The 13,059-nt window shown below is 40.6% G+C and overlaps 1 protein-coding gene across 14 annotated transcripts in view; it reads right to left on the bottom strand.

Moving 5' to 3' along the window:
* The window catches only part of DEPDC5 (DEP domain containing 5, GATOR1 subcomplex subunit), a 92,703-nt gene that overhangs the window by 67,553 nt on the left and 12,091 nt on the right, over nucleotides 1-13,059 (bottom strand). For all 14 annotated transcript variants that reach the window (XM_028527497.2, XM_028527493.1, XM_036013686.1 and 11 more), the window contains 6 exons: nucleotides 8,886-8,964; nucleotides 7,667-7,728; nucleotides 2,691-2,760; nucleotides 2,306-2,378; nucleotides 1,592-1,695; nucleotides 1,021-1,095 (listed from right to left, as the gene is read on the bottom strand). In XM_028527497.2, coding sequence (XP_028383298.1) covers nucleotides 1,021-1,095; nucleotides 1,592-1,695; nucleotides 2,306-2,378; nucleotides 2,691-2,760; nucleotides 7,667-7,728; nucleotides 8,886-8,964 — 463 coding nt within the window. The remainder of the gene's footprint in view (nucleotides 1-1,020; nucleotides 1,096-1,591; nucleotides 1,696-2,305; nucleotides 2,379-2,690; nucleotides 2,761-7,666; nucleotides 7,729-8,885; nucleotides 8,965-13,059) is intronic.

The following is a 13,059-nucleotide window of genomic DNA, read 5'->3' as shown; positions in this document are numbered from 1 at the left end:
TCACTGCCAGACAGAGGCCTAACAGGAGCTGGTCCAATCAGATGCTCTCTGCTGGGAACTCGGGATCCGGAACAGAGGGCAGAGCCTGGGTTGCTGGGAGGTGAGCGCAGCTCTGGGCATTCCTGCTGCTGCGCTTGCCAGAGCCACCCTGGCCCCATGTTCTTCGGCATGGTGTTCAAGCCTTTCCTGGCTGCCCCACTGAACCCCTGTATCCATAATTTTTGTTTGTTTGTTTACACGAATAAATTTAGTAGGTTTTGGGGATTTGAAAACTAAGTGTTTCAGCCAACACGTAAATGTAGGGACAAACATTTAGAAGAAATCATACCACCCTCTTAACAATGGTGCCACTTAGAAGGGGCCTAATAGTAGAAGGAGTGGGGAGATACTCATTTTTACTTAGTATATCTCTCCAGTACTTGAATTCTAGGCACACAGGTCACTTCTGTGATTTTTTAAGCCCTGACTGGTCTGGCTTGGTCGGCTGGGTGTTGACCCACAAGGTGAAAAGTCGCTGCTTGGATTTCTGGTCAGGGCACACGCCTGGGTTGCAGGTTCAGTCCCCATTTGAGGAGCGCACAGGAGATGGCCAATGGGCGTTTCTCTCTCATATCAGTGTTTCTCATACTCCCTTTTTCCCTCCTTCCCCCCACCTCTAAAATTACATAAATAAAAATTTTTAAAAAAAAGTAGAGTGAAAAAAATTACCTAGAAGCAGGTGAGGGATGGGGTAAAAATGAGTAAGAACGCAGTTTAGTAAAGCAGAGAGCCCAAGGGAGATCCTCTCCAGCTCTTAAATCTTAGGTTACCACGAGAAACGGATGAGAACACAAGTTAACTTCCCAACAGAAGCCCTAAGAGCTAAATGGTGGCCATCAGAAGTTACTGCTTTCAATCAGTTTGGGGGGTTGGTGGGTGTGAACATCATGGACTAGGTCTGGGTCTTTGGGCTTTAGTAAAGGGAAGTTCATGGTCACAAGGTAAGCAGATGCCTGCTCACTGGCTGGTGTCCTTCCTCACCATTGAATGACAGGTTGATGGCCTCCAGGTAGTTGCCTTGTGCTGAGGTAGAATTTTCTCCTTGAGGAAAGCCCTCTGAAGCAAAAGACACAAGAGAAGGAAAAATAGTTCGTGAAAGATAAACTCCTTTTAAAAAAAAACTTTTTTATTGAGTTTATTGGGGTGGCATTAGTTAATAAAAGTACATAGGTGTTGGTGTACAATTCTATAATAGTCATCTGTATATTGTAATGTGTGTTCACCCGAGTCAAGTCTCCTTCCATCACATTTACACCCCCTACACCTCTTCTATCTGTCCGCACCCACCTTCCCTCTGGTAATTACCACACGTGATCAACTCTTAAAAACCAAGTGCAAGGTACCTGGCTCCAAAGGGCCCCCACCCTGTAGGAGGGACATTATCGCACTGTACTGAACACGTCAAGAACAACTGGACCCAACCAGAAATTGAAACCTGACAGAAGCAGGAGCTACACCGGCCACTGGAAGGGAAAGAAGCAGGGACCCCGTCGTCTCCCAGCCCATCCCTCGCCTCCTTCCCTGCGGCACCTCCACCACATGGATGCAGTACCTGCCTGTTCCAGTCGCACCAACACTGGATACTGGATGAAGAGTTTTTTAATGGTCACAAGGAGCGAAGTCCACTCTTCTCTCCTCTCATTCTGCACCACCACTCTGAAAGGAGCATTATCAGAAATCAGGTGTCAAGCAGCTATTGCACACAGGTGATTATATTGTGATTATACATGAAAACGCCCTTACTCTTTACATATACGTAGGAACAAAATGTTATGCTACCTATAATTTACTCTCAAACAAAATTTCATTCCCCCACCAAAAAGAAAAAACAAAACAAAACAGATGAAGCAAATATAGCATGATAACAACTGTGAAAACCAGATGCTGGATAAATGGGTTCCTTGTATTAACTCATTCTTCTTTGCTGCAAGTTTGAAGTTTTTCACAATAAAAAGTTTGGGAAGTCTTAATGCCGTGTGGTATCCTAGACTGCATCCTTGTACAAAAGAGGAAAAACGGGTGAAATCTGAAAAAAGCCTGAAATTCAGTTAATAGTAATGTTCGTGCAGTTTTGACAGATGTACCTTGGTTATGAAACGTTAACAGGGAAAGCTTGGTAAAGGGTATATGGGAACTCTCTGAATTATCTTGGCAACTTCTCTGCAAACCTATAATTATTCTAAAATAAAAAGGTTATTAATTTTTTTAAAGGTAGGAAAGAAACCACCAAAAAAGGGTGGGGCCTAGCGAAGGATCCAAAACGCACTTGTAAAAGTCTTCGTAGAATCGTCCCTTGTGATCCTGCCGAATGGAGGCTCGGTGTGCTTCAGGAAATTCGTCTGAAACAGAGAAAACAGAGCATGTAGATCAGACTGAAAAGATAAACTCACAGTTTCTCTACTTCCTCTTCTGGACTGAACAACTTCAAAATAAATAAATCAATATCTATAAAGTCGGTTTGGAGATGAATCACAGCCCACAGACTTCTTGTGTCCACTACCGGACTGTGACGTCTGCTACTCTGCCCTGTCCACGTACAGGAAAGATGAGCAAGATGGAGCCGTGCAAAGAGGAAGAAGGCAATAGGGAACGGATGGGGGTAGGGATGTGGAAAAATTAACACAAAATAACGAGGGGAAAGACTTACTCACCAAGAGATTTTGCATCATAGAAAGTTCTAGAAAATAGGACCACTGTCACTTCATGACTACAGTTCTTTTCCTAGGGATGAGTAGAGAAAGAGAAGGCTCCAGTTTATTCCACTTACTTCAATATGAAGCAGCTTGCATGAACATGGTATTCTCAATTCTAGGAGGCATCGCGGCAGTATAGCATTAGGTAACATCAGGTGATTAATTACAGGTTATATAATACAAAGAACAGACCACTATTGGGAGTCAGAAAACCTGGATCCAGTCCTGGCTCTGGAACTTACCACTACGTGACCTTGGGCAAATTACCCAAAGATCCAGGAACGTGGCAAATGCTTTGAAAAGGGCAAATCACTGAAAGGTATGGGTCCCTGTCTCCTAGCTCTTGACCTAGCATGAAATACATCAGCCTGGTGTCACAGGCTCGTGGTATTTGTATCTGCGTCAGTGTTTTTTTAAAAATTTTCTACACAAGTGTAGTTCAGGAAACAAGAACAGAACTGATGGTGGTAGATGTAAGAATCAAAGACACTCCCAGATCCTAACGTTGTCACAGGGTGAGGACTGGTGGCCGCTGGAGATGCAGGGGTTAAAGGCAAGGCACTGAATTACCTTTGGACTGGGGAAGACTAGTGAGAATAAACATTTCCATAGAGTCTGGGGGTCAAGATCTGGAAGCAGAGTGTTCACAGATGGCATGCAATTGGGCTTGCACCAGTGAGCCAGCAAGCTCGGTTTCAGGGCCTCCTGAGTTTTTGAAAACAACAGCCTTTATTCACCAACCTCATCTCTAACCCAACTGTACTTACTGACTACACCATTCACCATTCACCATATAAGGCATACAATACAGCCTCATATTCTTCCATGGATATATCTCAAGTGGAAATTCCTAAACACAAGCCACAGTACCAAGAGCAGAGTGCTATGAAAAAGCAGATCTTCATTAGCCACCAACAAATGTATTAAACTCCAGGGCTCTAAACTGAGCATTTTTACCTGATTTTGCTATAAGTGATCTATAGGGAAAATGCCTTACAGTGGGCCGGCATGGTCATACATGCTTCTTGACGCATGTGTGATGGGGAAGACACTACGCAACAGCAGCAACAAGCCTAGGATTCCAGGAACATATGACAGCACCAGGGTGATGCTTTCAGGCTGGCTCTGGATGAATGGATGGAACAGGATTAGAATCCTTAGTCTGCTTTCACAGGTTCCTGATCATGGATGAGTTACCTAACCTCCTAGAGCTGGGCTTTCCACCCTATGTAATAGGGACAAGAGAACTAAGTGGGATAATATGACGATACCTGCTATGTCAAAATAATAAATATTACCTGGGATTACTACCATTACCTCCACCACCACCACATTTTGGGCTCAGAAATGAATTCATAAATTCCCACGCTTGATCCTGCTATCCACAGAGTCAGCTGTCCAACAGGGTATATGCATAACTTTCCCCAGACTTCATTAAGTCAACAGTGTGGTTACAGAGTTCTTTTTATTCATTTTCAAGTTCTTACTTTATAACTAGGTTCTTGATTTAAAAAATAAATAAACAAACCCCAAGAGCAAAGTCCTGTAAACTAAGGACTGGGCTTATGCCACATGTCCCTATATCCACTCGTATAGGTGCACCCACAAAATCTTGGGTTAGAGGCATCTAGAGGGCCGCTGAACCCAACTTGAAATGGAGGTGTGCGTGGACCCAACACCGACACGGCCATTACGTGGTCCAAGGTGACCATCATGCAGCCCACCCCTAAGGCCTGGCTTCCTGCAGACCCTGTTGTTTGTGTTCCCCTCAGACCCCCACACTGAGGCAGATTCAAAGGACTGATCACCCTGAAGCCACATGGCTGCAGAAACCTCCTAGCTGGTCTGCTTGATTGCAGTCTGTCCCTTCGCCAAATTGTTCCTGGCCACTGGGCTACTCTTCTTCCTCAAAGTCTCTCCAACTTTGATTACACTGACCCCTACTGGACCATGTTTAGCAGCTCCCACTTCTTATCAAAGCAAGTCCAACTTGCCTGGCTTGACCTGACCCTGACCTTTGGATCCAATCTTATTCCTTGATGATTCCCCTCACAAACTCTGTGGTGTCCCCTAAGACCGCACCTCATTCTAATGCCCCTGCTCCTTCCTTTGCATATGAAACACCCTCTGTCTTCCTCTCCAACCCTCCAAGCCTTCCTTAGCCTTCCAAGTCCTAATGCAAAAGAAAAGAAAATTCTAACCCCTAAAAATGTATGGTTAGCTGATGTTTCAAATACATATATCCAATCTCCCCAGCAGGTCTGCAAGTTCTCTGAGAAAGTTTCATATTTCTATTTCTTGAACCTTCGGAGTGGAAGGATATTTTCCCCATATTACCGAGGAAAGAGAGTGAGACTTGGATTCCACTGATACCCAGACCCTACTGGGACGTTATTATGTGCAGATAACGTAAAACAACTTGTGAGGTAGGGACTATTATTGTCTCCACTTTGCAGACAAGAAAATAAGAGGCTCAGAGTGACTGAATATTTTCCAAATATAAAAAAGCTAATCAGAGCAGAACCATAACTTAAAACCCAGCCTTTTAAAATCCAGACTCCAGGCTCTTTCTGCTACATATGTGACTGCCAATACTTCTTGATCAAGAAGCTGTTTCCATGTGAAATCAGGGTAGGGTAACTGATTACAGTAAGTTTTGGTGTTTTTCAATTGTGGTGAAATACACAGAACATAAACATTACCATTAATGATGGTTAGTGCATTAATAATGTCGCGCAACCATCTCCACTATCTAGACCCAGAACATTTTCATCCCTCCAAAAGGCAAGCCTAGACTGACTAAGCAGTCATGCCCTGTCCCCATGCCCTGGCAGCCACTAGTCGATTTTTTTGTCTCTACAGATTGGCTTATTCTGAACATTTCATATAAACAGGATTTTATAATTCGTGGTGTTTTGTGTCTGGCTTCTGTCCCTTAGTATAATGTTTTTAAGGTTTATCCACACTGTTCCACTCCTCTTCATGGCTGAATAATATTACATCCTGTAAAAAGTACCACATTCTGTTTATCCATTCATTTAGCTGACAAATATTTATGTAGTTTCTACTTTTTGGCTGTTATGAATAATGCTGTTATGAACATTCACATATAAGTTTTTGTGTGAACATATTCTCCATTATTTCAGGTATCTATTCAAGTGTGGAATTGCTGGGTCACATAGTAATTCCGTTGATTATTAAGATGCCACAAACTGTTTTCCTCAGCAGCTATACCATTTACAAGCCCGACAGAAATGTACAAGGATTCCAAGCTCTGCACATCCTTTCCACCACTTGTTATATCCCATTTTAAAAGTTATTATCATAGTCATCCCAATGGATGTGAAGTGGTATTTCATTGTGGCATTGGTTTGCATTTCCCTCATGACTATTGATGTTGAGCATCTTTTCATATGTTTATTGGCCACTTGTATATCTTATTTGGAGAAATGTCTATTCAAGCCCTTTGCCTATTGTTAATTGGGTTTCTCTTTTTGTTGTTAAGTTGTAAATGTTCTTCATATATTCTGGACACTGGACTCTTACAAAATAGCTAATTTGCAAATATTGTCTCCCATTCTGTGTATTGTCTTTTCACTTTTTTTGATAGAGTTTCTTGATGTACAAAATTTTTAATTTTAATGAAGTTCATTCCATTTATTTTTCTTTGGTTTCTTGTGCTTCTGGTGTCCTAAGAAATCCTTGCCAAATCCCATGTCATAAAGACTTAGCTTGTGTTTTCCTTTAAGATTTTTATGGTTTTAGCTTTCATATATAGGTATTGGATGCATTTTGAGTTAATATTTTTTATATGCTACAAGGTGGAGTCCAAATACATTCTTTTGCATATGGATATTCAGCTGTCTTAGAATCACTGCTAAAGAGATTGTTCTTTGCCTCATTGAATGGATTTGACATCCTTGTCTGAAATCAAGAGCATAGATGTACAGGTTGATTTCTGTACTCTGAATCCTATTCATTGATTATATATATGTATACTTATGCCAGTACCATGCTGTTTTGACTACTTTTGACTTTGTTGTAAGTTTTGAAATGAGGAAGTGACAGTCCCCCAATTTTATTCTTTTTCAAGAATGTTTTGGCTATTCATGATCCCTTGCAATTCCACATAAATTTTATAATTAGCTTTTCCATTTCTGTGGGCGGCCGGGGGAGAGTCACTGGGATTTTGATTAGGGGCTGCACCGAGTTGTAGCTTACTTTGAGTAGTATTGCCATTTCAACAAGAGTACATCTTCCAATCCATGACAATGGATTAGTTTTCATCTATTTAGGCCTGTGTTAATTTTTTCAGCAACGTTTTGTAGATTTTAGTGTGTAATTCTTGCACCTCCTCGGGTAAACTACTCCAAAGTATTTTATGCTCTCTGATGTTCTCACAAATGGGACTGTTTTTACTTCCAATTTTTAAAATGTAATTCCTTGTTTTATTTCCTATTTGATTTTCATCATTAATGAAACATAACCAATTTTGTGCATTTATTTTGTAACCTACAATTTTGGTGAATTCATTTTTTAGCTCTAATAGTTGTTTTTATAGATTTTTTAAAGGATTTTTCTACATACAGGATGTCATCTGCCTTCTTTTCCATCATGGATGCCTTCTGTTTCTTTTCCTTACGCAGTGGCTCGGGCTGGAACTTCCAGCACAACGGTGGACACCAGTGGTGACAGCAGGCGTCCTTCTCCTGTTCCTGATCTTATGGGGACAAGTTCTCAGTCTACCACCGTGGGTTTTCCATAAATGCCCTTTACAATATTGAAGTGATTAAAGTAATTTAAATCTAGCATGCTATCAATTAAGGCTTTAGCTAAGATAACCCAACTAAATGAAGCTTAATAGAAATAGTGTTCCTTTAAAATCTGCATTGAATAATGTTCGCTCCATGAGATTCAGGGCATAAGATACATACCTTCCACTTGGTAAAGAGATCGGCAAGGAAACCATTCACAGCTTTCTCAAAATACAGATCCCCTGAAAAGAAACAAGAGCAGGATGAGGATTATTATTTTAATTATTTATTTTTAGAGAGAGGGAAAGGGAGGGAGAGAAACATTGATCGACTGCCTCTCACAAACACCCCAACTAGTAACCTAACCCACAACCTAGGCATGTGCCCTGACTGGAAATCACCTGGTAGTAACACCCAACCAACTGAGCCACACCAGTCAGGGCTGAGGATTATTTTTACTTCTTGCTTTCAATTTCTTCTCTCAGTAAAGTAACAGGAATGGGACTAGTCAAAGAGAAGGTGGGTTCTGCTACATCACCAAACAAGATTGTAAAAGCCAGATATACAGAAGTGGTTTCAACCGACACTTTCTATGGAACCAAATTTAGTATTTACCTCACTCAGAAAGAGGCCATGGCTTCAATGTAAAATGCAAGATTTAAAAAGCTTTCATGATGGAAAAATATGGTGTATTTTCAAAATGAAAGCACCATCTAACTTCCAAACATGATTATTTTCAGAGTGATGCCTACAGAAGATGACCTGGTGGACCCAGGGAATTCACTAAACGACCATGTTCGGTTTCTGCTGTCTTTGAGTGACCTTGATGGCTCACAGCAAAAATTAATTTATGATTTTGCTAAACACAAATTTCAATTACATACACCATGAGGATGGTGTGTTGGACACAGTATCCACACCTCATAGCAGCTTTATTGTTCTCTATTTACTGTGTAGTAATTCTGATAAAATGAGACAAATTTAGTGATTTCTATGATGATAGGATGAGAAATGAAAGTGCTGGTTTCAAGCCACAGAGTCACTCTGTGACTTTTGACCCTGTAGTTAGCTGTATAACAATTAAAGATCTATTGGTAGGGGAAAAAAATTGGGACAACTGTAACAGCATAATCCATAAAATATACTTAAAAAAGAGATCTATTGGCATTATGAGTGATTGTGCTTTTTTTACCCTTTAATACTTTATCACATTATGAAATTCACTTTTATATATTTCATAGATGAAATATATAAAATATTTGTTTCATCATTTGAGGATATGTAAAAATTCAGGACATACTGTTAGAGAATGTCAAGAGCTTACTGTAAATGACAACAACTGGGAGAAACCAGAAACTTCTCCCCACTAGCAGTTACAATCAGCGTTTAGGAACAGTACCATAAATATCAAAATCCCACATTTCACAGCTCATCTGAATAAATATGTAAACCATAGCCGACGTCGAACGGAACACCACCTGAAATAAACAAAAAACACAATTTCATTAAAAAAGCAATGATGGAGAGTTTCAGTTCTGCAAGATGAAAAAGTGCTGGAGATGTTTCTAAATAATGTAAATGTGCTTAACACTACTTAACTGCACACTTAAAAATGGTTAATATGGTAAATTTTATGTATATATATGTGTATGTGTGCACTTATTTTACTACCACCAACCAAAAAAAGCAATGGTGGAAGATTTCTCTTGTGACATGGTTCTTCTAATAGCAAGCTTCATCCCTGACATCACAGGCCTTCAGGAGAAAATTCTGTTCCTTTATCCTCAACTATAAGCCCCCTCTAGGAGTTTATTGTACAGGATAAAGACATGTAAAATAATGCAACATATACAAACATTTCATGAAGCTTCCCACAAGAAACATTGGAGAAGGGGAAGCAGGTCCACCTGGGAAAGTCAAGGAAGCCTCATTACAGAAGTAGAATTTGGGCTAAGACATGCCAGTTGATGTATTGCCAGGTCTAGTAAATAATTCACATTGTACCCCGACTCCATCCCCAGACTGCCTACAGGAGAAGTCTGAGTGGTTTTCTGGGCCTGTGTGCTTTACCACAGAGCCTTTGTCCAGCCCTTCCGTCCTCCACAGGCTCTAAAGACATTTGGTGGGAAAGCAAAATACAAGCCTCTGGAACTCAAAGCAAGATGTAAGTCTCTGGCACTCAGTGGAGACCTTGCTTCTTAAAGGCAGAAGCACATTCACCATTTGCTTCCCAGGGCTTTCCATAGTCTCTGGGGCATAACAGACAACGCACAACAAACTCGCTCTCCCTACCTAACACATAGACACACAAAGACTCAAAGAAAATATACCTTCCAAAATGTTAACTGTGACCACCTCTGAGTAGTGGCATTATGAGCGCTTGTGCTATTTTTATTTTTATGTTTATCCTTTTTTAAAAGCCTGAACTATTTCAGAGAAACAGAAAAATATACTATCTACATTTTTCATAATAAATATGCAATGGTCTTATAATTAAAGAAGTTATTTTTTTAAAGATACCTTTTTGGGCAAAATTATTCTAGAGACAGAAGATCAAGGGTTGCCTGTGTGTATGGGGGGCGGGTAATGATGCCAAAGGGGCACAAAGGAACCTCTTGGGGTGACAGACATGTTCTGTATTTGTTTGTGGTGCTGGTGGTATACACATTTGTCAAAATTCAAACTACACATATATAATGGGTCTATTTTATTGTATGAAAACCATGTGTTATTAAGTAGATTTAAAAGATACTTTTCTAGATCTGGTTAACACTCCATATTTATAGTGTGTGTGTATAAATACATATGAAGTGATATTTTTAGGCCGGTTGGTGTAGCTCAGTGGATTGAGTGCCAGCCTGCAAACCAAAGGGTCACCTGTTTGATTCCTTGTCAAGGTACATACCTGGGTTGCAGGCCAGTCCCCCTACCCTTGGTAGGGGGTGCACAAGAGGCGACCACACATTGCTGTTTCTCTCCCCCCTTTCTCCCTCCCTTCCCCTCTCTCTAAAAATAAATAAATAAAATCTGTTTTAAAAAGTGCTATTTTTAGTTATGCCTGTGTTTTAGTTTTTAATCATTTACTGCATTTCAGTCTTTCAGAGATACTTTGAAAAACTCTAGTTAATGCTGATTAGAACTTTAAATGTGTCCTTCACTTTGAAATTTTGAAAATGCCAATTACTGTTATATTAAAATTACCCTCCTAATGGTTCTTTCCTTTTTTATTTTGTTTAGGTAGATTTTTTAAAGATAAAACTCAAACAACATAATATTCACCATTTTTAGTGAATTCAGTGGTTTTTCGCATATTCACGATGTTATGCAACCATTAGCACTAATGCTAGAACATTTTAATCACTCCAAAGAGAAGCACCATACCATACCCATTAGCAGGTCCGCCCTACTCCCCTCTTCCCTGGCAACCACTAATCTATCTCTGTGGACTGGTCTCTTGGGAACACTTTTCAGATAAATGGAATCATACACGATGTGGTCTTTTTTTTTTTTTTTAAGATTTTATTTATTTATTTTTAGAGAGGGAAGGGAGAGAGAAAGAGAGAAACATCCATGTGCGGTTGCTGGGGGCCGTGGCCTGCAACCCAGGCATGTGCCCTGACTGGGAATCGAACCTGAGACACTTTGGTTCGCAGCCCGCGCTCAATCCACTGAGCTACGCCAGCCAGGGCACGATGTGGTCTTTTGTGACTGGTTCCTTTCACTTAGCATAATGTTTTCCAGGTTTGACCACAGTGTTGCATGAATCATCACTTCCTTCTTTTTTACTGAATAACATTCCATTGCATGGCTATACCATATTGTGCTTATAGATTCATCAGCTGATGGACATCCCTGGTTGTTTCCACTTTTTGGCTGTTATGAATAATTCTGCTACACACATTTGTATGCAAGTTTTTGTGTGAACACATATTCTCCATTCTACCAGGTACATGCTGGGTCATTTGGTAATTCTGCATTTAACCAAACTGTTCCACGTGGCTGCACCACTCCACATTCCCCACAGCAGTCTATGCAGGTTCTAATTTCTCCACATCCTCTCTAACATTTGTTACTGTCCTTTCTAAAACATTTTTATTGTTATTATGGCCATCCTAGTAGGTTTGAGGGGTATCTCAACGTGGTGTTGATTTCCATTTCCCTAACAACTAATGATATTGAGCATCTTTTCATGTGTTTATTGGTCAACTGTATATCTTCTTTGGAAAAAATGTCTATTCAAACCATTTGCCCATTTTTTAACGGGGCTGTTTGTCTTCCTTCTTTTTTTAAGTGAATCATTTACTGAATTTGAATATCTTTTAACAATATTTTGGAAAATTCTAGTTAATGCTGGTTAGAACCTTTTCTCTCAATATTTTAATATTTACATAGAAATATAGCCATATCTGTATAATATAGTTAATATTGCCATTCTTAATTTAGAATTTGTGATTTTTCTTATTTTCTTATAAAAATTTTCCAAATATACAAAAAAGATTTTTAAAATTCAAACAGCAAACACTCACATTCCCACCACCTAAATCCTCTACTGAACATGACATTGGCTTTACCACTTACCTATCACCATCTGGCCATCCTTTACACATCAATAATCTATCTTCTTTCTACATAAAAATAACTTGTAGACATCAACACTCCCTTTCTTTTTATGTTTGCTACCTCTGATCTTCTGTGGGCTGGAAAACCAAGTAACTGAACTGGTTATAAAGTTTAGCTGACGTCAGAGGGCCTTGTGCCATTGATTCAACTTTGTAGTGCTGATTTCCTTCCATGCACTAAACTCTCGTTTTCCTGATCAGAGTAGGAATTCTTGGGTGGGGAAAGCATGTCTAAAATTTCATTCAACTAACATTTGAAAGACTATTTATGAAGCACCAGGACCCATGCCAGAGGACTTCGGGGTAGAGAAGAACAAGATGCAGTCCTTGTCCTCACAGTACTTGCCGTCTGGTAGCAGGCACGTGAGCAAACATATCTACCGCGGAGGGATAAGTGCTAACATATGTCCAGGCTGCCATGGGGGCAATTCCAGCCTGGCTGAAGCAAGAAGGTGCTGAGGAATGGCTAAGTGGCTTGGGAAAGTGGGAAGGCAGAATCTCTCCCAGGCAGGAAAGAGCAGCCTACGCAGACGTAAAGGCAAGAAAAAAACATGGCACATTTGAGAAACAGCTTACGGTTTCCACAGCTAGGATCTGTTGGGGCTGGAGATATAGGAGAACTGATGAAATGAACTCCAGACTCAACTGTTTCCCCTGAGGTCCAGCAGGCCCCCCACAAACTGAGCTGGTTAATTCCCCCCAACCATCTCCTCCCCAGTCTTTTCCGTCTCCTGAGTGGCACCCTGATGTATCTACCCAGCTGATCGACTCTCTTTCACTCCTCACATCCAATGCATCAGCAAGTTCTGTGGTCTCTACCCCGAAACGTATCTCAAATCTGCTATGTCCCTTCACTGCCACAGCCCCCACCCTAGTCCCTGCCGCCATCTCCTAACTCTCCAACTTGCCTCTCTACTTCTACTCTTGTCCCGACAAACAACTCTCCACACCAGC

The sequence above is a fragment of the Phyllostomus discolor genome, chromosome 13 (genome assembly GCF_004126475.2).
Source record: "Phyllostomus discolor isolate MPI-MPIP mPhyDis1 chromosome 13, mPhyDis1.pri.v3, whole genome shotgun sequence".
Taxonomy (NCBI): Eukaryota; Metazoa; Chordata; class Mammalia; order Chiroptera; family Phyllostomidae; genus Phyllostomus; species Phyllostomus discolor.
The sequence above is the reverse complement of the archived record's forward strand: the minus strand, read 5'-3'. Positions and strand labels throughout refer to the sequence as shown.